The 25,760-nt window shown below is 45.3% G+C and overlaps 2 protein-coding genes across 3 annotated transcripts in view; one reads left to right on the plus strand and one right to left on the minus strand.

The window, feature by feature from the left end:
- The window catches only part of Spata18 (spermatogenesis associated 18), a 32,277-nt gene extending 23,221 nt beyond the window's left edge, over window positions 1-9,056 (minus strand). For both annotated transcript variants that reach the window (XM_036201151.1, XM_036201152.1), the window contains exons 1-3: window positions 8,736-9,056; window positions 980-1,085; window positions 673-788 (exon numbers count right to left, since the gene is read on the minus strand). In XM_036201151.1, the coding sequence (XP_036057044.1) occupies window positions 673-788; window positions 980-1,085; window positions 8,736-8,822 (309 nt within the window). In that variant the 5' untranslated portion in view covers window positions 8,823-9,056. The remainder of the gene's footprint in view (window positions 1-672; window positions 789-979; window positions 1,086-8,735) is intronic.
- Window positions 9,057-13,737: 4,681 nt separating this feature from the next.
- Window positions 13,738-25,389, plus strand: Sgcb (sarcoglycan beta). Its single transcript, XM_036200964.1, has 6 exons — window positions 13,738-13,817; window positions 16,928-17,137; window positions 20,960-21,145; window positions 21,840-22,031; window positions 22,294-22,425; window positions 25,097-25,389. Exons 1-6 carry the CDS (start codon window positions 13,779-13,781, stop codon window positions 25,298-25,300), a joined length of 963 nt encoding a protein of 320 aa, XP_036056857.1. The 5' UTR covers window positions 13,738-13,778; the 3' UTR covers window positions 25,301-25,389.
- The last annotated feature ends 371 nt before the right edge of the window (window positions 25,390-25,760 follow it).

Below are 25,760 nucleotides of genomic sequence, written 5' to 3' on the forward strand. Positions count from 1 at the left end.
GTTTGGTTCTCACCTAAGTAGAAATCCTTCAGCTACTGTTTCCTGCTCAAAACAGCCCACTCTATCTATGTCCATTCTTATCAGGAATCTATTCTAAAGCCATTTAAATGTTTGGACTTAAAACTGCTGGCTGTCATGGTAATATATATATATATAATATGGCTACACTGTATCACTCAAGAGTAGTACATGGATTGGAAGCTTGGGCCCTGGTGTGTCCAAGTGACAGGGAGGGACTGATGGGGAGAAGCGGTTAGGACATGGAAAACCAGAAGACCCTGGCTAGTTCTCAAGAGAGTTATTATGAAGGAGCAAGCTTGGCTCCTCCCCATGTTCTGGCTTCCTGTCCTGCCATGTGATGTATGATCATTCCCTTACATATGCCCACCAACACAATGCTGTCTCCTGCGGGATCCCCACTGAAGTCTGCATCATGGTGTTTGGGCTTTCAAATCCTAAAAATGTAAAGTGTATATACTTATTTGTTTATTAGTTGTAGCAACAGCCTTATATGTGCCTTATATGGTACATCCTGTCTTTCCAGGGTGGGTTCCAACTGTCTAGATGCTGACACTGACTTGTGGAAGTTAAGTAAGGACTTAATCTTTGCTTAATTTCCCTGTCTTGAAAGTTCCAATTTTATTGTGCTGCTTCATCCTTGAGCATCCTTACCTGCACAGAGGGGTCCTTGTTCTCCATAAGTTTTGTCACATTTACAGAACTGAAAGAAGTCTCCAGCAAAGGCAGAAGGCGACCCTTGATTGTTTCCACACCCTCATTATGTCCTCCTAAGAGAATATACAAGGTACAAGGTAGATCCGCAGGACTGGGGAAAGATCTTAGCCAGAAGGGAAACACACACACACACACACACACACACACACACACACACACACACACACAAATATATATATATATAGAGAGAGAGCAAACAGGAAAGGGGAGGGTTGGAGGGTGGGAGGCAGAAGCTGCTCTTCACCTTCTTGGGCTGTCACTGTGAGGATCCCAAAGAGCTGTGCTTGCACTTTGGCAACTTCCTCAATGAGTCCGATGCAATAATTTAGATTTTCATCACAGGAGTTGGTCTGTAATGTCAAAACAGAAGGCATCTGTACAATTCCCACTTTCAGGAACCCACTGCAGATAGACATGAGCCTGTGTGATCCAGGGGCTACCAGGCTCTGACAGGGATTGCTGGGCACCCCCAAAATCTATTCCTCTGGACACATAGCTGGGATTGAGCTGTTTGACCCAGGTGACTGTGTGACTGAGTTTAAGTCATGGTCTGGGAAGTGGTGTACACCATGACCAGGCCTAGCAGAGAAAATCTCTTGGGCAATCCTGTGAAATCTCTAAGAGGAAAGGGGAGTATGGAGCCACAGGACTCCCAAAGCTGTTGACTTGATAAACACTGGCACTCAACTGATAAATGGCTGCGGAAGCTGTTGTGTGGGTGTTTAAGCCATTGAGGTTTAAGGAACTGCTTTCATAGGAATGACTCTACTCAGTAGAATCCAGAAAGGGGAAAAAATCCCCTTATGAACTGAAGAGACTATTTGTACCCCCAATATCCATTGCTGCCTCATTTATACGCTTTAACATTCCTCTTGTACATACAGATCAGTTTTGAACATTCTCTGGGCTGAGTTTACAGCAGGAAGGGATTGTGCTGGGTGCAGGATACAGGGTCGGGGAGCAAGACAAAAAGAGGCCTGTGTCCACTAGATAGATGACGGGGAGGGAGGAAGGGAGTATGAGAAACATCAAGTCCACTGAAGAGTTGCTGTCTTGAAATATTGGGGAAGGGTTCTAAAGCCTGAGAAGAAATTCAGTCAGCAAGGTGGTTTGTGGGAAAGAGATGGCCCTACTGGATGTGGAACCCTTTCAGTGATGAGAATGAAACATTAGAAGGTCACGTGGGCCACTTGCCTTTTAGTCTGCTTTGGTCATTATTTAACATTCATATCTAAACCTTGAACTGATTCCAACACTGAAAGATGGAGCAGAACTATGAACAAGCAAGAAATCCCATGGGTGTAAACTACATAGATATCGGGACTATGAGTAAGTTACCCATAGTTGCTGACTAGGCCCATTTCTCATCTCATACTGCAGGGGGAATGATAATATCAAGCAAAGTGTTAGGAAAAAGAACCTAAGCCAACTACCCAGCCCTTCAAGAAACAGAAGGCAGCTGTGAGGTGATACGTAGGAGTCAAGGCTTAGGAATCAGGGTGCTCTGGGTTCAAATCCCATTCTCCACTAGTTAGATAAATTCTTTTATGAAAGACATTTAAATGAGATGCTCTGTGTCCTCAGATTTAGGAAGCAATTGACTTTTTGAGCTAACTTAAGCACAGATTCTAAATTATGTGTGTCTGTGGTTTTCCACTTCCTACTTCTACATCTTGTCTGGTATCCTAAGAAGCATTTGTGTACACAACACAAATAGCCAAACAGGCTATCTCAAGACATGTCACAGCGTGCCACACAAAGCTCCCCACACAAAGCACTGCATATGATGCTTGAGTTATAATAGGATCATATTACCTGATTAGCCCCATCATCTGATAAACAGAGAAAAGACCGGAACTAAATGTACTCTATCCAGAGCACAGAGTCTCAGATTCATTCATTCATAAGTCCTGGACTTCCTAGTCTATATAGGGCCTTGGATTGGCAGCCCCCGTGCCGAAGTTGCTTTTAAATGAAACGTTTTGACTGTTATGGATGAGCTGAGCTGGGGAAGAAGGAGAATGAGAAGCAAACAGTCTATAAATGATCATCCCAGACTACATCAAGTGCCCGGTGTGGGAAGTAAGCGAGAGGCTGAACAAAACAAGCTCCAGGTAGGGGTGAGGGAGAGAGCCAGGGAGGGGAGAAGAAGGGGAAAGAAGAGAAGGGGAAGTGGAGAGAGGGGAGGGCATTTCAAGAGAAGGACCAATAAGCAGTAACATCAGGCACATCTGGAGAATGTGCCTTCTTCATCCAAAGACCCAAACGAAAGCCTCAACCTGCCACAAGAAGGGTTCTGGCTTGATCCCTTATGAAAACACCAACAGAGCAAGCAAGGCCAGGTCACTTGACAAGGTCACGGGTGCTCCTCACTTTACAGAACTCTTTTTAGGACAGATCATGTAGAGGTCACATCAGAGAGTGACTCTGGAGGAGAGGTAGAAGGTGTAGGCGGGTGACCGCAGGGGTAAGGGATGGTAGAAGAGTAAGTCTGAAGGGGAGTGGATGAAGGATGTGGCTATCCCAAGGGTCCCCATCATTAATCACACCTACATCAGCCAAGATCCCATTGATGTCAGCATTACCTAAGGGTAATGAGTTTGGGCATGGGCAGTTCAGGGTGCCTGCAGGACCCTCCGATGGAAATAGAAATGTCAAATAAGAATCTCTAGCTGAGCCTCTACTCCTTCCCAGCACTGTGCTAAGACACTTTACACAGACTACTTGCAGGATGAGCCTCAAAACAATCCTCTGCATTGGCTACCTTAACTACAGGAGACTCACCGATGCAGGAAAAAAAAGATAGGTCATTCGAAGAAAGGATGGTTGAGCTGGGCTCCACACAGCTTCCCACTACCTCAGCATGTGAGACATGCTTCACACCACAACACTACCAACACAACCCCAAACAGGTAGAGTCCAGAATGCTAATAAAGAGAGGCAGAAACCAGTTGAGAGGGTGGCAGCTTTGGATGGGAAAGAGTGGAAGTCCATAGAGGTGAGATCACGGTGATGACATAGGATGGGCAGAGGGCTCAGGGACCATCTTGCTGTGTCCAAAGTGGGCTGAGGAAGAAGGGGCAGTTAGTAAAGACCAAAATGATAGCAACAAATAAAAAGGAAAAGGAAAAGGAAAAGGATGAAGGAGCAGAGCAAGAAGGCAAAGTCAAGAACAGGTTTCTGTGATGCTGCAGTGTGCTTACACTCTCAGCTGCTCTTTAGCTGCCTGTCCATCAGACTGGAGCCACAGAACTATGGTTATATGACTTTTCTGTTACTAACGGCCATGTACAAGACAGTAGTTCCATAGCATCATTCAGCTTGGGTAAGTATACACTATGATACTCACACCACCACAGAATTTCCCAAGGATATATGTCTCAAAAGATACATCCATCATTACGTGATACGCAACCAAGCTTCTGGCAAAGGGATGATGGATAAGACTGATCTGTTGTTTAAGAGCAGTACAAGTTTGCTTCCTTCCCCTGCAGCTCTTCCAGATGGCAGGGTAGGTCACCAGCTACGCTCACCCGAGGGGAACTGAACCAGAGATGGAGAGTCTGCCCTGGGACTTTTTAAAAGTATCCTTCACACTGAGATTTTGAGATCCGAGGGTTTGTTCATTTCTGTAGCTTGATCTGGCAGTAAAGAGATGAAGGAGAGGATAAAGTTCCCTCTAAGTTTACTGCTTTACTTCAGGATTACACCCTGAAGAACGTGTTAGTCTGTTGACTGAGGAGCGGTTTCCATGGTCAGTGAGTGTTTGAATACACCCTAGCAACACTGACAGACCTCTACCTCAATCACAAATACTATTCTAAACAAAACAGAATACACACCTCAGTAAGATCTCCTTTTTATATGTTGATATTTAATACCATGTTTTCAACTACTAGAATAGAAATCCTTAATGTAAGAGAAGAGTGATATAGAGAGATCTCTGCTTATATTACCAGCTCTTGCCATCAGCCTCACTCACATATTAAATAACCAATCTTTCTAGGGGCTGAGATTCCACTGATGGAATCCTTGTTTGGCATGCACCAATCCCTAATTCTATCCCTAGCAGGACCTAAACGTGACATGATGGCTCGCATATGTAATCCCAGTACATGGGAGGTGAAGGCAGGAAGATTAGGAGTTCAAGTTCATCTCTAGCTACAAAATCAAGTTTGAGGCCAGCCTGGGCTAAATGAGACCCTTGTCTGTTAAAAATAAATAAACAAACAAACAAATAAATAAAATTTCTTAATTGTAATGTCCTAGTATCTCTTATTTTACTTTAAAAACAATTGCATGCCTGTAATCTCAGCACTCCAGAGGCTGAGGCAAAGGGATTGCAAGTTAGAAGCTAACCAGCTGAAGTGTAACAAGACTCAGATTCAAAAAAAAATATGTCATCTACCATATCTTAAGGATAGACTATAAAGGATAGCATATTTACCATTTGCTGCTATAATTATAGAACACACACCTTTAGAATCAAGGCTAAGTATATCTAACTCAAGTTAACTTCTTAGTCCATAGGACTTGGAGGGGCAATAGAAGTATCTCAGAGGCAGGAAGGATTCAGTCTGGGACTGACATACTGAAGGTAGTGTAACATAAGGTGCATTTCTTGTCTCCAAATGACATCTCCAATGAGTAATTGTCACCAATATTAAATTCTGCATATAAAGTGATTCTTGCCTTTTACAGAATTGGCTGATAAAACTATACAGCTTTTGCCCCATAAATTTCAAGTATTTAAACAGTGGGCTCTCACATAAACCTTAAGGGGTGTTCTTGGTGTCTTTCATCTTGTCTGCTAAATATGCCAGTTTGATTCATTCATACATTCTTTTGCCTCAAGCATCACTTAGCCCCAAACCCTCTTTCTGGGATTTCAATTTCCCCATCAAAAGACAGCTAGAGAAACCAGTATAAAACCTGATTCCAAGTGGTCCTCTTCCTGCATTGTGCTTTCAGAGTCTCCTTCTGGCCCTCAAGCAAAGGCTGAACTCCCAAACACACCCCTCACAGCTCTTTGACATCTGCCTCCAATTCTTGACCTATTCAGTTTCATCTCATTGCCATCCCCCACACTGAACTAACCCTGGCCCCACCAGCTCCATCAGGCTTCCCTATTTCTTGCACATGGAGTTTCCTCTAACCTTCTTTCTCTTCTGCAGATGGAGGCTCGTCATTAAGGCACAGCTCCATCAGGGATGGCGTGATGGCTCAGCATTTAAGAGCAATGGCTGCTTTTCTGAGGACCCTGGTTCAATTCTCAGCATGCACATGGTGTATGTACCACCACGATTATCTGTAACTCTGGTTTCAGGGGGCCTGGTGCCCTATTCTGGTCTCTTCAAGCATCCTTTTCATGGAAATGTTTTATAACACTTTATTACATATATGTCTGGATAGGAGATGCAACTGTGTCGCAGCACACATGTGGAGGTCAGAAGACAACTTGTGGAAGTCAATCTTCTCCTTTTATCGTGTGGGTTCTGGGGATGGAACTCAGGTCAAGGCTTGGCAGCAGGTGACTACCTAATGAGCCATCTCATCAGCCCTAAAAAACATTGTGTTTGAATCCACAAGTAGTAATTTCTTCCATGACCCACAAGACTGCTAGATGCTTTAAGATGAAAAATAAACCAAACTTTTTCTTTTTTGGTGGGTTTTTGGTTTTGTTTTGGTTGGTTGGGGTTTTTTTTGGTTTTGGTTTTGGTTTTGGTTTCGTTTTCTCCGTGTAACAGTTCTGGCTGTTTTGGAACTTACTCTGTAGACCAGGCTGGCCCCCAACTCACAGAGATCCATCCACCTGCCTCTGCCTCCTGAGTGTTGGGATTAAAGGGGTGAGTCACCACCCACCCAGTTAAACCAACATTTTTAAGGGCTTTGGGGCATAGATTGATGTTTTTAAAGACCATCGGCTGTCCATTTGGAAACTGAGGCAGTGCTCTCTGTGGGTAGTGTATAGCTCAGGCATTCTCTAAACAAGCTTCAGCATGAATCAACCTCTAATAGAGATTTCATCACCCTACCCCCGCACACAATCTAAAACCTAGCCATTGGTTTTGTTGAAAATTTTGTTTGATATTTTTCAGACCATCATTGACTGTAGTTAACTGAAATTGAAGAAGGTGAAACCATGGTTAAAGGGAAGCCGAGGCATGGTGTACAGTGAGGCCGTGTTAACACACAGCTACCAGGTGGAGAAGAGGATGAAAGAGAAGGAAACCACAGGAAGGAAATCAAGGAACGCTAAATCGGGTGTTAGTCCAAAAAATCATTAGTTGGAAGAAAATTTAAATTATGCACTGTGTTTAGGGTTAATATAAGCCATTTATGCATTTTATTTATTTATTTATTTTATTATTATTATTTTTTTTTTTGGTTTTGGTTTTGGTTTTTTGAGACAGGGTTTCTCTGTGTAGTTTTGCGCCTTTCCTGGATCTCACTCTGTAGACCCGGCTGGCCTCAAACTCACAGAGATCCGCCTGCCTCTGCCTCCCAAGTGCTGGGATTAAAGGCATGGGCCACCACCGCCCGGCTGCATTTTCTTTTAAAATAGCTTTTCCCCCCAGGGGATAGTTTTAATTGTAAAGGATTATGCATGACTTGTTTTTTATAGTTAATCTCAACTAAGCCAATATGGATACAATCAGCAAAATCAACCTTCCAAAGCAAATACAATTTACAGCTTTTTGATAAATGTAGTTTCCTACAACTAACATTTTAACAATTAGAGTTTGCCGCAGTGAATATTCATCTCAAGGTTGAAGTCAAAATTCCCTAGTACTAATAAAACAACTTTGGGGGTTACAGGAATATGCTTAGCAGCAGACACAAATCCAAACTACACATAATAAAATATGGAATGTGTTCAGACGTAAATCCAGAAACCAGTGCATCTACATTTTAAAAATCTGAGATCTAGAAAGTAACTTTTTGTTTGTTTCGATTTGTTTGTTTGTTTGTTTGTTTGTTGTTTTGTTTTTTTGAGACAGGGTTTCTCCGTGTAGTTTTGGTGCCTGTCCTGGATCTCACTCTGTAGACGAGGCTGGCCTCGAACTCACAGAGACCCACCTGGCTCTGCCTCCCGAGTGCTGAGATTAAAGGCGTGTGCCACCGCCGTCCGACTAGAAAGTAACTTTACATGTTATTATTATTATTTAATTAGTATTTACTAATAATTAAAATCCCAACCATGGAACAGATCGAAGTGCTGAGACCCAGAGTAGCTGGGAAACATTACTTGGCTGTTTGTAGCTACATTTAGACCTAGAACTCAGGCCAACCTGAATTCCCAGCTCACATCTCTCCCTGCTGATGGCTCTGTGCACTGGGTAAAACCCAGAGCCTCCTATTCAAAGTACTTCCATCAAACGAGAGGCAAATTCAGCATGCTGCTGTTGGAGTCGGGGTGGAATGGGACTAATGAAATTGGGAGTGTGTTTCTAGGTGTGACAGAATGCTAATGACACGGTAATTTCTTGGTAACACCTCCTGGAAGCCGCTCTGGTACCTTCCTAACTACCATGTTGACCAGCACGCAAAGGGTGCAACTTTCACAAGTACCCCCTTTCCTATAATAATAACTCCCGGGTGTAGATTTAGAAAAGTTCACTCTGATACGATCCTGGGTGTCCTGAAAAGTGAGAACCCTGTGGAAAGGCAGTGAGTGGGAAGGGTGCAGTAAAAAATAATTCCAAAGCAGGCTGACAGAATGGGGAGTGGCTGGCAGCGCGCCTCTGCTCTGCTGTTACTAGGGCCTCCAGCGTCCATGGTTACCGAACACCGATTAGCGCTCTGCCGCCTCCGGAGTCACCCCACCCCGGCTGAAGGGTTCCCATAGACAGGGGGCTTCCTTCTTTGATCGGGGTAGGAGTCTGAGATTCCCGTTTAGGGTCTCAAAAGCAGTGGCTTTGCGAACGCCAGCCCCGGTCGAGGTTGTGCGCGGGGAAACTAAGGCAGGGCGAGCCCTGGGGTCTCCCACCCCGACTCACGCTGTAGTCCTTCACCCAGTAGGTGACTTTATCCTGGAGCCCCTGAAAAGATTCGCTTTTGGCCAGCTTCTTCAAGTTGTCTGCCATCGCGCGCTTTTCCACGCGTCCGACTCCGGGAGACTGAGTAGTAGAGGGGACGAGGGGGTGGCCTGGGCAGGACGGTGGGGTGCGGTGGCCGCAGGGGTGTTATCTTCTGCGCAGGCTCAGAACGCCGCTGGTGTATCCATCCTCCCCCTCGGGTCGGACCTGGCAGGGTTCGGGAAGCCGAGGGGGAAGGCGCCCTGAGCCGCAGGCCTCACGTCTCGTCCTCCGCCCGGCGCGCTGTTCTAGCTCCCCCGCCGCCGCCCGCCAGCCAGGCCATAAATAACCCGTCGATTATTAAACAAACCTTGACGTGGCGGCCGGCTGCCAGGGACCCGCGGCTCGCGTCGGAGCAACGCCCCGCCCCCCAGCCCAGCTCGCGCCCAGACTGGGGACCTTGGGGGTGGCGGCCTCCCCACCCCTCACCCCCTCGCCACGGCTCTGCGGGCCCAGGGCCAGGGCACCGAAGCGGTCGGACCTCCGGGTTGTGCGAGCGGCTGGAGGAGGTCCAGACCCCGGGCCGGGGGTCGGGGTGGGGGACGGGCAGGGGTAGGGGGAGCTGCTGCCGGACCCTGCGCTGGGCTAGGCTTGCCGGGGCGGGGGGAGGGGAGGGGGGACTGGGTGACCACAGGACACCTAAACTGTGGCCGTCCCCCCGATTCTGGGCGACAGACAGTGAGTGAGTGCCTAGGAAAGCAGGTTAACTCCGTGTAGATTTTGAGTAGGCTTCCTTGACCCTTCCTTTATTCCTCCACCTCTGGAGCCTTTAATTCTCCGTTTGCCTGTGTGAAGCTGGGGCTAAAACGTCCGTTCTTACTGCTTTACATCTTTGGCTTTGTCGAAGCTCGACCCACTCGGTGGGTCTAAGTCAATAGATTTGTACTTTATAGAATGACACACAGAGCTAGCTACACGGTGAGATAGAGCCTCGCCCTAACTTCCAGGTCTTCCTCAGCACAGACAGGTGCAAGCCCTTAGGCAACCTGCGTTCTGTGTGGACATTCAGGGGACCCACGAAGTGCCACATCGCGCTTGTCCTGTTGCAGTCTGTGTCGGGGTCTTGTTGGGGAGCCCTCAGGGGCGTTGGGACCTGTATTTCTGTTCAAAGGAAAGCTAGCGTTGGCTCTACTTGATAGAAAATTGCTTTTAAAACAGTCTCCGCAGTGATAAGATTTCCCGGTTGGTGAGGGGTTTGTCATGCAAGCGCGAGGATCCTCAGTACACACGGTAAAGGGGAACAAGGGGGTGGCACTGAGACAGGAGACTCCCTGCCTGAGACTGCTGGCCAATTAGTGTGGATAATCACTCAACTTCGGATTCAAGGAGAGACCCTGTCTCAAAAAATAAGGTGAAGAGATCGAAATATTTACACACACACACACACATACACACACACACACACACACACACACACCAGAATTTACTTGATGTATGCTAAGACACTTTATCCTCCTTGTCCATTTTAGTCAACATCTGCTAACCCAAGTGGTCTTTGTTCTTACATCAGGAACTTAATTTTGCTCTTTATGCTTGTGTGTGGGGGGGGGGGGGGGGGGGAACCGCCCACAAAAGAAGAATCAACTGGTTCAGGTGGAAACTGAAGGCAGGTTCCTCTTCTAAGAAGCAGTAAAGTCAAGGTTTCCTGTGGAGTGCCAATACAATACCAGTGTGCATTCTCTCTGGGCAGACCAGAATTATTTTCCTGTACGATCCCTTCATGCCCAGTCTGCCTAAGATACCAAAAAACAAACTACAAGAATTGCAATCTATTGGAATTTTATCACTATTATACCTAAACAAATATTTACAATAAACTTAAATACAGAATAGAAGAGAAAAATGAGACATATATTGTATTGACCGAAATACCCCCACCCCCAATCCCAACCAAGGTGTCTGTTATACTTCAACACAGAGGGAATCCCTGCCGTCAACTTTTTCAGTACCACTTGCTCAGTGAAACAGCAAATACATGGTGTGTGGCCACTGGAAGGGGAGGGCTCAGCACACACGGAGAGACCGTAGAGAGAGGAGCAAGGTCTGATCAGCCTTGGCTGATACCCATCATCCTCTCAGAATGACATCGTACACATGAAGGCAGTGCCTAGGATGGGTGGTATGAAAATGGATCACACATTGAATAGCATTTACTGAATTTCGATGACAACCCACCCATCTGTCTCATCTATAAGGTGAAGTCACTGGCTTCCTGCTCTCTGGGATCTCATTCTTCAAGAGACAGACATAACAACTGTAGCTCGGTGTGCAAAGCACTAACAGGACACCGATACAGCTATGGACATAGTGATTCTCCCTTCCCTGTCTTTTTGGAAGAAAGTGACATTTAGAAACAGCTCTGGAAGGATGCAGGAGTCCACCAGAGACTGGAAAGTGGATGCAGAGAAATAAAGGCTGCAAGGGTAAGAAATGTAGAGTCCACTGTGACTATGGAGTCAGAGACAAGTCGGGAATAGTCCTGGGTTTGGCTAGGATGAGTCGTTTGTACCAAGAGGTTAATGTTTATTTCATAGGCAGTGGGAAGGCAGCCAGAATTGTAATTGGATCTCTTCTTATACACCATGTGGGAAGTCCTATAGGGGGTGGGATGGGACTCAGGAAGAGCACTTGGGAAGCGCGGGTGATGGGAATGTGGTCCTTCTCTGGGGTCTTGAATGGTGGGTGTTAAAAGCAGATCTATGTCCGAGATACCATTTTTCATTCAATGAAAAAGACCAGTATTCAGTCATCTGAATTAACAAGCATTTATTGTGTATTTGGTTCCTACGGTGATCAGGACGTGGAGTAATATGTAATGACATACTACACCCCAGTTTGTAAGGAGCATACAGTCTGCTTAGGAGAAAAGTATGTTAAAAGCAAAATTACATAAGAAAATATTACATATAAAGTGTGTGTGTCATAGTGAACTGGTATAATATCAGTTAAAACAAGACTGCTGGGAGACATTGCCAAACACATAGCACCCTCCAAATATTTCAGAGGGGGGAGAAACTTCAAAATAATAGCATTAGAAATGGCTCACATTATGCTTGTGGTTGAATAAATGAATCGGTTCTCTTTTTTTAAAGGACAAATGGGGGTGGGACTGGAGACAGCTCAGAGGTTAACATTTTTTGGCTGCTCTTGCAGAGGGCCTGAGCTCAGGTCCCTGTACCCATTGGGTGGCTCATAACTATAACTCCAGTCCCAGGGTCTCACACCCTTTTCTGATCCCCACCAGCACCAGGCATGCAGGTAGTGCCTATCTGCAGACAAAACATTCAAACACATGAAATATCAAATCTTAAAAAAACAAGACAAATTGGCAAGGAAAACAAGTGGATGTCCTGTTAGCAAAGAGGAATCCAATGAAATAGATCTTCAGACAGCCAAGGGGCATCTGACTTTGGAAAAATCCATTATCAAAGCACCTGCATGGAGACAGGTTAGGAAAAGCAAGATGGAGCTTTTTTGTTTGGTTGGCTTTGGTTTTGGTTTTGCGAGACAGGGTTTCTCTGTGTAATTTTGGTTCCTGTCCTGGATCTTGGTCTGTAGACCAGGCTGGCCTCGAACTCACAGAGATCCGCCTGGCTCAGCCTCCTAAGTGCTAGGATTAAAGGCATGTGCCACCACCGACCTACTAAGATAGAGCTTCTTATCTGACTCGGAATGTCGGGCAGCTCTAGACGACATTTAGTAAGTTTCATTATTGTGTGTGATTGAGACATAGGCCTTCAACACTGCAAACTGAAACCCCACACAAGATTAAAAACAGAGTGCCTCATACTACTGACTTGAGCCCCAAAAGGCTCCAAAAAGAATGTGACATTTGATGGGTTCTTGGGGGACATAAAGGAGTATGTCTGTCGAGAAAAAGGGAAAGACTTTGTGAGCACAGAAAAGACGCACAGGATCCCAGAACCAGTGAAAGGCTGTGTTGTCAACGTTGATAAAAAGGACAAGAGCCAAACACAGACATTGCTGAATCCCAGAGGGCTGTATTTATAGACTTCCTGCCTATAATGTAGGTATGTTATGGAGATCGAGCCAGGTGGTTTCAGTACGTGGGGAAGAAGACATGAGCCGGTAAATGACCACACAAGTTCAGCTCTTACCCCACATCAGACATGAGAAAGAAAAAAGGTTAGAAGACATTCGTCATGTGAGAGTGTCTATTTAAACTTCACAGCCATCAGAAGTAGGTGGGGCAGCAAAGTGACTGGTTACAAAAGCAAGATGACCCAGCTCCTGGGGAAAGGAAGCAGAGTCAAGCATCCCCAGAGAGGGTCCATGGTACTTTCTAGAAGCTATTCGTTGCATGCTACTCACTCTACTGCAGTTTTCCATTCGACAAAAGAGATTGTTAACCAGAGAGCAACCAATGTGCACCTGTTCCCTGCACCTCCGAATGTCTTCCTGGCGCTCAGTGTGTGTCCATAGTTAGGTTTCTAAGAACCTGATAGAGTCCGCACATCATTGTATGGACAGACAACCTGCTTCTAATGCCTCAAAGAAAGAGTGCCAAACTTGACCACAGTCTTCCTGGAGGACTGGTTTGATTTAATTGCCTAGCTTCTGTCCACTTGGTCTGCTCCCAAGCCTCGCCCGCGAGTACTCTCGATTGCATGTCTCTCCAGAGCTCTCAAACCCTCACAGCTCGGGAGGGTACGACTTGAAGCGTGTGGAAGGGAGAGGCATGTTTTGGACTTTGAGGGCGTCCTTTCCTAGGAATTTGAGGACGCCCCGGAGCGCGCACGATCCCTGCCACGCCCATCCAACCCGCAGCCAGCCGCTCTCTGGTGGCGAACGACCGGCCTCGGTGGATCTGCGCCAACCAGACTCCTGCCCACTCTGGATTTCTTGCAGGGGCGTGGCGGGGGCGTGGCGGGGGCGGGGCCGGCGAGGATGTGAGCCCCACCCACCCCCGTGCCAGAGCGCAAGCGCGGGCTGCAGCGGGCCAAGATGGCGGCAGCGGCGGCGGCGGCGGCGGCCACTGAGCAGGTCAGTGAGCCTGCAGAGGCCGAGAGAGGGCTTGGGGAGCGGGATGTCCGGGTCGTCCCCACGGAGGGCGGGGACGAGGGCGCGAGGGCCGGGCTGGGGCGGCGAGGCGAGGCGGGGCGGGGCGGCAGGGCGGGGCGGCGGGAGCTGTCCGCAGCCGCGATGCTGGCGAAGGCCGGGCGGGAACCTGGACAGCCGCTCCAGGCCGGTGAGGGCAGCTGTCGGTCGGCGGGAGTGACCCGGGTCACCGGCCTGCGCAGCCCGCGCCTGGACGTTCCTCTCCTCCGCAGCCAGCCACCATGCGGATAAAAATAGCGTCCGCTGGGGCCGGGAGGCTGCCCGACACCAGCCAAGTCGTGGTCAGCTGTTGCCTGGTGTGGATCGTGGCCAGGTCTTGTTTCTGCCATACCCGATGTGCAGACGTTTTTCCCCTCCCAGTTTGGTTTCTCGGAGATCCGGTCACCAATCTAAAAACTGACCCGTGTCCAATGGGTTTAAGATTACTTTTAAGGAATGCATTAGCAAATATTTCCCGGTCTTCGTGGTAAGCCTAGAAGAGTTTTAAAAGGCTGTGCTTTCAGCATGCACATGTGTGTTTGATGTGTGAATACATGCCCGTGCATGTAGTTGCCCGAGTGACAATATAATAAAAATAATTTTTGTAGTCACTTCTTTACTCTTGTTTCCCTTTTAAAATAACCAGTAAGATAGTTTACCTTTAAAAAGTACAATTCTTCATCATTGGGGAGGGGGGGTGAAGTTGCCAATATTCAACTGGCTTTGGGAGTTTTTATCTTAGGTGACTAACATTTTAGAGACCTGTTAGGTATGTGTTCCTGGAGGACATGAAATCTGCCTTTGAGTGCCTAAAAGTCAAATGGCCAAACAAAATCCAACCGTCAGCTGTAACTACAAGCAAAGTGCAGATTCCCAACAAAATGTCAAGAACAAGTGAGGCTGAAAGGAGACAACGTGAACTGTTGGGACTGAAGCCGTTCCTTGGTTCCCTAGTTTACCCCCTAACTAAATCAGCCTCTGAGGTAGAGAGTCTGCTGTGCTGTGCATGCATCTTGATGCCCCGAGGGTCTGTTCCGACCATTCAAAGGCTACAGTCATCTGTTCACTTGGCTACCCTAACCAGAGCAGGACTGCCTGAATAATAATCTGCTGTCCTCAACTTTGTATTTGAACAGAAAGACTTGCTTTTGTTCTCGGGGACCCACAACTTAAGTAACCTATTCTGTTTGGAAGTCATCATAGACGCCTCTGTGTCATGGTCACAGTGTCTGGCAGTTCTCCCCCAGCTTCATCTCCAAAGCCAAGGAAATGTGGTGACACCGTCTTCTCCAGCTCTTCTATTCCAGCCCTTCTCATCTGGGGCCTGATTTTGCTGCCATGTGAATGTCTTCAGTAGGGGCTGGCAAGATGGCTTGGTAGATAAAGGTCCTAGCCACCAAGGCTGACGACTTAAGCTCCTGAGTTCAGTCCTGAGAACCCATTCGGTGAAATGAGAGAACCATTTCCCAACAGCTGTCCTCTGATCTCCGCACATATACCACATACACTATGATGCATGTGCTTACACACACACACACACACACACACCCCAAAAGAATAAAGAAATACAGAAGAGAAGGAAGGTTGGAGGAGAAGGGAGATTAGGAGTAGGAAGAGGAAGGAGGAGAAGAGGAGGCAGATTAGGAAAAGGAAGAGGAAGGAGGGGTGGAGGAAGGAGACTAAGTAGGAAAAGGAGCCCACCAGCAGCAGCAGAGCCTCAGTAGTTCCCACCACACCCAGGAGGAAGTTCATCTTTCATACTGTGGTGTTTAATGTTTACCACGCCTCTCGCTTTATTTTCCCTTCCTTTTTCTCTCCCACCTGAGTTCATTCCCCCCCTTACCTCAAACCTCCACTCCTACATCATCTGAGTGAGCCTGCTTACCTGTCAAGTGTTCATTAACATTTAGCTGAAGCACGTGCCGTTTGTGCTCAGACAGCTCCAGTGACCCCCAGAAACCAGAGTCTACATCCTTCTCTACTTCCCACCTTCCTTCTCCCAGTGTTCCAGATCTGGCCATCGCTCCCCCTGTTTTCCTAACAACTCCAGAGTGTCCCAACTCCCCCATTTGAACTCTGAAGCATGTATTGCCTGTACTACTGATTTTGGCACCCAGACATACAGAGTGTGTGTATCATATAACACACAATGCAGGTCTGTAACACATGCAGATAAGGATCATGCCCTCCTAGCGTATGTTCCTATGTATCATGATAGTGTTTCAGCATACAGATCTTAGTAAGTGCCTTCTACAATAAATGAATGGTCTCAGCACTCTTAAAAATGTGGAAATTGGGCAGTGCCCATTTCTGCTGGTCCTTCTGTGTTTGTTACACACGAATGCTTAATGTCACTTAGGTGTGGTCAAGCTAAGAAGGTCTCAAGTTTTCTGATCCTAGATTCTGTTTACACTCTTACATATCTGTTGGTATTTACCATATTAGAAATTAAAACTTAGAAATTGTGAAAGCATAGGAACACCCAACAAACATTTCATTAATTCTTAGAGCAATCATGTTATCATAAATGGTCACATGTCCTCTGGAAACACCATTATTCATTCAAAATAGTGAGAGTAGAAAAACAAATATTACTATTTTTAAAATGTGTCTGGCATTTCAGACCTTGAAGAGAGTTCAGTTGGTACCCCCTAACTTTTATACTCACACAACTGCCCCTGAACACTTTGAAAATTGCTGATCTAGAATAATGTAAGCATTAATTGGTTGAGTTATAAGTAGCAATCTATATCAACCATTCCAAGTTCTTTTCATGCAGATGAAAAATATATAAGAATTCAATAAGTCATTAGTAAAAATAAGATCACCCACTGCAATATTGTGTGTGCCAGCTCTGCACAGAAATGAGCTGTGCCCACATTGACAGATGACTAAAGGCAGAGAGAAGATGTACTGTTTGACAGTGGCCTCAAAGTCTGCAGTTCAACCTGACTTTCGGTGTATTCATGGGACGTTTATCAGCAACACTTAACTGAATTTGAATGTAAAAATGCATCAGAAGAGAGTGTAGCTGTTGTGTTCTGTTTCATTTTTAGCAAAGTTCCAATGGGCCAGTGAAGAAGTCCATGCGGGAGAAGGCTGTGGAGCGAAGGAACGTTAACAAAGAGCATAACAGTAACTTTAAAGCCGGGTATATTCCTATCGATGAAGATCGTCTCCATAAGACTGGCCTAAGAGGGAGAAAGGGCAACCTGGCCATCTGTGTGATTGTCCTCCTGTTTATCCTGGCTGTCATCAACCTGCTCGTGAGTCTGGGGGGCAGAGTATGGTCCCTTCAGTTACTGGGGAATTTTCTGCCTTTTCCAGAGAGATCACGGATTTTGCTTGTGTACTGTGTTTTGGGATGCTCTTGTCTTCTGCTTTTCTGTAGGTGTTTTATCTCCTGTTGGTCTTTAGTTAGTGCTTTAACATTAAAAAAACCTAGTAGTCTTCTCTCTCCAGTCCCACAAAGATAAGTGAATAAAATTGAAAAAAAAAAACTAGTAAGATAGTATCCATATAGTAATCTCATCTAGAAAAAATATTGATGGATTAGCCCTTTAGAGGAGTTGTCTTTAATAGTGGTTGTGTAAACTCAGTGGAAGAGAATATCACTGTGACTTTATTGCCTTTTTCTCTCCTAAAAACATACAATTTCATTCACTGTTTCCTATATGTTGATTTTAAAACATAAGCACTTTGATGGCACTGAAGGTCTCTGTCTTGTAGCCTAGTCTCCAGGGTCAAGATCTGAAGGCTCTGTTGGCCATTGTCCCTGAGGTGCTGAGCCATGGCCCCTGCCCTTCCCACTCTCACTGAGGTGCTGAGCCCTGGCCTGTGCCTTCCCAGGGTAGTTACTGTTTTGAGGAAGGGGCTTTTTAATATGAGGGTGTAGCTCTGGTGGTTAGCGTTGGAGCTTGTGGCACCATCAGTGAATGGAACCATCTGTTCAAAGTGAGCCGTTGATTTTCCTCCCTTCATATGCTCCCGAGCATCCTTTTGTACTCCATATATGTACTTCTCAAACATTCATGTCTAATCCCTCACTCAGGGAAGAGCTGGCACACGCTTTAAAGAAGGTACCATAAATAGCTTCACTGAGGGCATGCAGTCTGCATTTATTGTGCCTTATACATTTGCTTTATTGGGGACTTCTGGCAAGGACGGCAAAATTAAGATATTTCTGTCCTCTTCTCTAAAAAGCTCACTCCAAAGTAACAGTATCAGGAACATCAATGTATTGGAAGGGAGTGAAAAGTGGCCAAAATATTAAAGGCATAATTTATGAAGACAAAAGAGGAGGGAAAATGGCAGGTGACTTACCAGAAGAGAAAGACAGGCCTGTGTGTGTGTCTGTCTGTCTGTCTGTCTGATGTCTCTGTCTGTCTGTCTGTCGCAGAAGAATACAACCTGTATTGGTAAAGTGCCTTGCAGAACCCAGAGTTGGAAGGACAAGGGCCTTACTACTCAGGACCAAGACAGGAATTGAAACAGATGAATTGTGTGAAGTCTGAGCCTAGTGAAATTCCTGGGCCTCACTTCCCAGCCAGAAGCTAACCAATTCTGTCTGACCACAACTAAGCTTTGTGTGTCCAGACACCCTGGACCACTGCACAAGGGAACTTCCATGCTGAAAAGAGGGCAGCCTAACCCTGAGTGCAGAGGATCACTTCCCACACCCCTTTACTTTCATCCTCTACCTCCAGCTACCTGGAAGCAGCCTAGAGATGGAGGACCCCTCTCTGGAGAGTTAAAGCATCCAGAGAAAGAGTGCTACATGACAGTGACAGCTGACAGGGCCGGTAAAGAAGAGCACTCCCCGCTGGGAAGCCTGGAGGTCCCGAGGTCCACCCCAGAGCCCCTTAGGAGCTCACGGTGCTGGTGAATGCCTGTAGGAGGGCCTGAGGAGACTTTTTACAGCTGTGCTGATGTCTAAGCACTGGGCCAGGGGTCAGTGGACTTGTGACGGAAACTGTGATCGTTGAAAACTGATAGAGACAAAATACCCAGCATGGGTGAAGCAGAAACTCAGGGAGATAGAGAAAATGCACAGAATGGCAGAAAACAAACCCCACAAAGCCATGGTGTGCATACCTGTAAACCCAATGCTTGGGAAGTGGAGGCAGGAGGATCCAGAGTTCAAGGCCAGCCTTGACCACATAGTGCATTACAGGCTAGCCAGGACTGCATGAGATTCTGTCTCAGGAAATAACAACAAAAAGAACTCCCTGAAAATTAAAATCAGCTTCTTCTGAGAAAGACAATATTCCATCCATGAAACAAAAATACCACGGCATTTCAAATGGTACAATTAAATAATGAACTCATAGATACTCACATACGGGCCAGAGAGATGGCTCAGCGGTTAAGAGCACTGGCTGCTCCTGCAGAGGTGTGGGGGAGGGATTGGTTTCTAGCACCCACATGGTAGCTTACAACAGTACAGTTCCAGAAGATGTGATGCCTTCTCTAGCCTCTGAGGGCACTGTATACATGTGGTCACAGACAGTACATGCAGGCAGAACACCCACACACATAAAAGAAAAATAAACAAGTTTTTTTTTTTTAAAGTAAGTACACATCCATGGTGGGTGGTCAGGTATTGGAAAGATTAAAGGTCTTCCACAGAGTTCTGCAGAATTGAAGGGTCAATCTGGAGCTTTCTAATCAAGGAGATTCAGAAAGTGAGGACAGAGAAAGCATCAAAGGAAAGGAATCAAATCAAATGAACTAAACATATTCTCTAAAGCCTAGTGACATGGTGCTCACCTTGAATCCCAGCACTCGGGAGACAGAGGCAGTGGATCTCTGAGTTTGAGGCCAACCTGGTCTACAGAGTGAGTTCCAGGAGAGCCTAAGGAAGGAAGAAAAAGAAAGAAAGGAATAAGGGAGGGAAGAAAAGAGAAAAGAAAATTCTCTAGGAAAATTGAAACCATTCTGGGTTCAGTGTGATATATTTTAAAAGAGAGGGCAGCAGAAGGAGAGACAGACAGACAGATCACACTATCACTGTAAAATTTAAGAAAACTGGAAATAAAAAGATTAAAAAAATTCTAGAGAGGAGAAAAATGTGTTGTGTAGGATGAATACAAAAGCAAACTGGCCCTGGACCTGTCGGAAACAGCAAGGATAAGGCCATGGCCTTCAGAGATCAGAGGTCAGGTCTCAGAAGCATAGTCCCACAACGTGAAGGATTCTACAGACTATGTCTTACCATACACATGCGCCAAACATTTTTACTTCTATGGAAGCCCCTGGGCTACCAAAAGAAAGCAATAAAGCAAGCGTTTCCAATCTGGGGATACAGGAAGCTGGGCATCTCACATAGGAGAAAGCCTAAGCAGAAAGTTCACAGCTCCATCACATGGGTGGCTAGAGACTGGCCAGTCCCGGATAGAGCAAAAAGACCAGGTCCAGGAAAATAAACTGGAAGCGAAAAATAGAACCGACATTGTTGGAGCAGCTTGAACTGCAGAATATTGATTTTACTGAGAGATTGGCAGAAATACAGGAGTGTCTGAGATTTAGTTCAGTTTCCAAGTGAAAACTATTGAACTATGAAGACACACATATTAAAAAGAGTTACAGGATAGTGTTTGGTACGATGGTAAATAATGCTTACATGGTCACAAACACTGAGCACAGACTTAACCTAATCTGTCTGGAGTTGGAGGAGAAAAGCTGTAACAGAGAGCTCAACCTCTTACCTGCTAAAATAGGAAATAAGTGAAAGGAATCGGAGGAGGAAGAAATTCAGTATACATTATTTACAAGTAGGGAGATCAACTCCATATGGAGTAGCTAACATTGCTGAACGTGCTCAGCTGTCCTTAGGGAACAAGATGAAGTGAGAACAGGAAGAAGCAGCAAGGCCATTTATTATAGACCTAGCATGTCCGGCTCTTGGCTGCTGTGTGTTTAGGATGTCAATAAAAATAAAGCATTCTCTAAGCAGCCCATCAGCCAGTGTGTTCATCTCACTAACTAAACACGTCAGGGGGCCTCACACATTTGGACATTCTCACTTCTGTTTGCTTCCAGGTGTGTCTGGTGTATGACTAGTGACAGTGAAGACGTCTCTCTTTCAGATTACACTTGTCATCTGGGCTGTGATCCGCATCGGGCCAAACGGCTGTGACAGCATGGAGTTTCATGAAAGTGGTCTGCTGAGATTCAAGCAAGTGTCTGACATGGGTGTCATCCACCCACTCTACAAGAGCACCGTGGGAGGAAGAAGGAATGAGAACCTGGTCATCACCGGCAACAACCAGCCAGTACGTTCCCACTTTAAAGGAAGTGTGTGGATGATAGAGAGGCATGGACCACAGTTCTCATGAAAACCTACAGTTAATGCTGAAAAATACTATCTTCTTGTTGAAAATATGTATTATACACACAAATGTATCCACATTCATAAATACCCAATGGTCAGTAACAGTTAGCTTTATAAACTCACTAGAGTTAGGTATTCAGTGTTCTAGACTTTTTCCCCAATGGAAGCACTTACTGGAGTAATTAGTGTACAAGTTTATAGGTCAGTGTTGGCTGTTTCAGTGACAAAGCCTTTGTAAAAGCACCTTCCCAGGTCAGAAAGTCCAGATTCGTGGAATCAGGAAGAGAAATGCTGCTCAGTGGCTGCTTAAACACAGACTTTTAACTGCATGAACCTCAAGGAGGTTACTCACCTCTACACTGGCCATCTTGGCCCAGCCATGTTCCCTATGACCTGGGTGTCCATATATCAGCCAAGGAGTCACCATTTTTCATTTTGTTCTTCATTTTAAAGTTGTACGTTACCCAGTCTCATGGGCAGGTGCAGTTAAGAGAATTTGAAGTCTGTCTCCTTCTGCCATTTTAGTTCTTAAACCTTACTGTTTTGTAGTGTTCTTAAAAATAATAGTCTTCATGAACATTGAAACATTTGCGCATTCTTCGAAAACATACTCAAATAAAGCATTTTTTCTGAAGATTGTTTTTCAGCAAGGGACAACCAAGCTGAGTGTAGAAAAGAACAAAACATCTATTACCAGTGACATTGGAATGCAGTTTTTTGACCCAAGGACACAGAACATCTTATTCAGCACGGACTACGAGACTCACGAGTTTCATCTGCCAAGTGGAGTAAAAAGTCTGAATGTTCAGAAAGCATCCACTGAAAGGGTGTGGTTTGTTCTTTCAACATCACTAGGGGGAATTGGCCACAGCTACTCTCTGGGGGAGGGTTTAGGCTGCCTGAAAACATGGCCCCCAGACCGTCCAGGGGCTGCTTCTAACCCTGTCCTTAGCCTGCAGGAAGTCCTCTCTTTATGGTAGTTCCCACAATTATAAAACCGCCCTTCACAGCCCATATTGCAACTTTGACTTCTCCATGAGAATTCTCCCTTCACCAATGAACTCTCTTCAGCATGTGTTTCCTTTTTAGATTACCAGCAATGCTACCAGCGATTTAAATATCAAAGTTGATGGGCGTGCGATTGTGCGTGGCAACGAAGGCGTGTTCATCATGGGCAAAACCATCGAGTTCCACATGGGGGGCAATGTGGAGCTGAAGGCTGTGAGTATTGTTTTGTGTGTGAATTGAAGATAATTATTTTGTATCGTATGTAATTACATATAGAATAAGATATAATTACTGAAAATTATTTTCGTCGTGCCAAGATGTTCCAAATGGACTGTGAAATGAAAGAAAGTTATAAAATAATTTGTAGAATGTCTCATTTGTCTCAGAACATGTGCATGTTTATAAAACCTGGAAAGATAGAGCAAAATGTTAACAATATTAGCTAAGAGTGATAGAATAACAGGTGATTTCATTTTTACTTCTGCTTGTTTGTATTTTTATATTATTTTAAAAGGCAGAAAAATAAAACCCAAACAGATCTTCCGATAGAGAATTCTAGATCAAAACCTGTGTCCCCTAAAGTGCCTGTTGTTGTCTAATTGAAGGTTATTCCTGTCCATTCCCAAGTTTTGTGCTCAAGGCCGTGAAGAGAACAGTGAATGGGAACACATGTTTTTATCTGGCGCCTGTCAGCTGTGAGGGAGGGCCTGTCCTCACTGAAGCTGTGAGGAGAGCCCGTCCTCACTGTGACATTTGCTTTGGCCTCACGGGTTTTACCTGGGTTTTAGCCAGCCTCCTATGTCATACAGAGGAACCATAGTCTACACCCTTCTCACTAGCTCGTAGTTTAGCCCAGAACGGAGCTATCCCAAGTGCCTCTGGGTACCACGCTGCTTACATGGGGCTAGGGAAATTTGTGTCACCAAGCATCATGGGACAAAAATGGCCTTAAATCTGAGGACTTAGAAATCATTCTTCCCTTTCAAGAGAAATCCAGGTTTATAATTCTTAGAAATAATAAACTTTAAGAAGAAAAGTAGGCACTTCACTTGGAAGGTTTTCCCCATAAAGTGCCCAATCCCATCTCAGGATGATAGAGGTGACCATGGACTATATATAACTCCTGCCAGAGGTATCATGGCCACCCTGAGGAGTTTCCCTGGTGCTGTGGTAGGGAGCTCTCTGAGGAATGATGAGCCATCACGGCTCCAGGCTGTAGTTGACACTCAAGGTCAGAGGAGGGAGGTCCGAGCCCTTTGTATGCAGAACATGCCTAAGTTACCAAATCTTTCATTATGTCCACCAGGAAATCCTCACACCACTCTGTCTTGTCCATGTGACGAATCTTAAAATGGTCTGAAGTATTCATGCATGCTAGTTTCTTGGCTTTGTAAGTCAGGTGGTATCAGTAGTTAGATTTAGAGTTTATAAGTTAATCATTAGCAATAATTTTATCAAACTACCTTTTAAATTTTAGCTTTCACTTTTATTTTTAATTGGCATGTAATCTACATATTTATGGGGTACATTGTATGTTTTTATACATGTGCACGTGATCAAATTTGAGTACTTAACATGCACATCATCTCAGATATCTACCACTTCTTATATTAAGAGCATTCAAAATGACCTTCCTGACTATCTTTAAATAGACAAACACTGTTAACTTTAGTAACCCTGTGTTACAGTGTATTGAACACTGTTATAGTTTCAAGAAAGTAAAATTAAATGACCACAAGATGGCAGCATGGACACGAAACTTGAAGTAGGTCCCTTAATACTCCAAACTTTATTTCGGAATAACGTTGAGCACTGTATTCTGAACAATTGGATGTTTGCCCGGTAAAAATCAATGCATATATTCCAAAATAAATAAAATAAAATTAGAAATGTGAAGTGGTTCTTTTCCAAGCGTTGGAGACAAAAGCCACTCTTCAGTCTCTGCATAGCACTAGCCATCTCTGCCCCTTGACCACCAGCTCCCATCACTTTGAGCCCTCCTTAAAGTGATGACTTCCATGCCTACAGCTGGATGGCACTCTACAAGAACGAGCCAGTTACCCATTTGTCTACGGTCATGCCCCAGCACCTAGGGGAGCAGGGGCAGAGAGAAGTAGACTGGTCCCTAAAAAGGAAGGGTCTTGGGAGGTTGAGATGGCTCAGCTGGTGAAGTGTTTCCAAACAAGCATGTGGACCTGAGTTCAGAACCCCTAGCACACAAATAAGATGGGAATATATATCCTATATGTGCCTAGACTCCTAGGATTGAGGGCGCAGAGGCAAATGGGTCAGACAGCCGAGCCCACTGGCTGAGCTCCGGTTTCAGGGAGATAGAGACCTCACCACATAAAGTATGGTAGAGAGCCATTTACAAAGACACACATGTTCAACCTCTGACCTCCATGCTCACACAAACACACACACAAAGGGTCCTAAGAGCTTGCAGTATGAAGATGACTCTGTAGCTCTGAGTTTAAAGAAGAAACCTTCAGTTTCTTTGAAAGCCTGGTCTAATAAACTATATAGTTTTAGTCTTTAATTGAATTTCTACTAATTAAAATTAGTTTCCTATATGAGAAAAATACACCTCCCCCAATGTCAACATTAGTCAGTAACTAAAAATTGTCCAAGTCTGTCCCCACGGGTCCTACTGTGAGAGGGATGTGGTTCTGACGAGTGTTTACAAGCTCTGTGGCAGGTTTGTTGACCCACAGTATGGGCTGACTAACATGAACAGTCGCCTTTTGACCCTGTGTGTGGTTGGTTTTGCTGTGGCCACAGTAGATCAGGACTTTACTCTGGTTGCCATCTTTTCCTCTTAATATTTGATAAGTTTTGTCTGGTGTAATAACTTTCTTCTACGTCCATATTACTGTCCTCACAGGAAAACAGCATCATCCTCAATGGAACTGTGATGGTCAGCCCAACGCGTCTGCCCAGTTCCTCCAGCGGGGACCAGTCGGGGAGCGGTGACTGGGTACGATACAAGCTCTGCATGTGTGCAGATGGCACGCTCTTCAAAGTACAAGTAACAGGCCACAACATGGGCTGCCAGGTGGCAGACAACCCTTGTGGAAACACTCATTAGGAGCTCTGTCCCCAGAGGTCAATGTGTTCCACTCTCCACTTGACTTTTTCTTTTTAAGAATGCATGTGGCCAGGCAGTGGTGGCACACGCCTTTAATCCCAGCACTCGGGAGGCAGAGGCAGGTGGATCTTTGTGAGTTCGAGGCCAGCCTGGTCTAACGAGCAAGATCCAGGAAAGGCGCAAAGCTACACAGAGAAACCCTGTCTCGAAAAACAAAAAACAAAAAACAAACAAACAAAAAAAGAATGCATGTGAACCATGTTTTGACAGTTTGCAGTAACTTGTAAGTATTTTAACTGGGGAGCACCACTGTATCAATTATGTACTCTCCACACTTAAAAGAGACTTTTGAGTGCCTAAATTCTGATATGCTTTATTACATTGCACTGATACTAAAATGACAGTTCTCTAAAATAATTATGAGAAATTAATAAAATGAAAAGTAATCTTGAAGTGTTTT

This window comes from Onychomys torridus, chromosome 10, assembly GCF_903995425.1.
Source record: "Onychomys torridus chromosome 10, mOncTor1.1, whole genome shotgun sequence".
Lineage (NCBI taxonomy): Eukaryota > Metazoa > Chordata > Mammalia > Rodentia > Cricetidae > Onychomys > Onychomys torridus.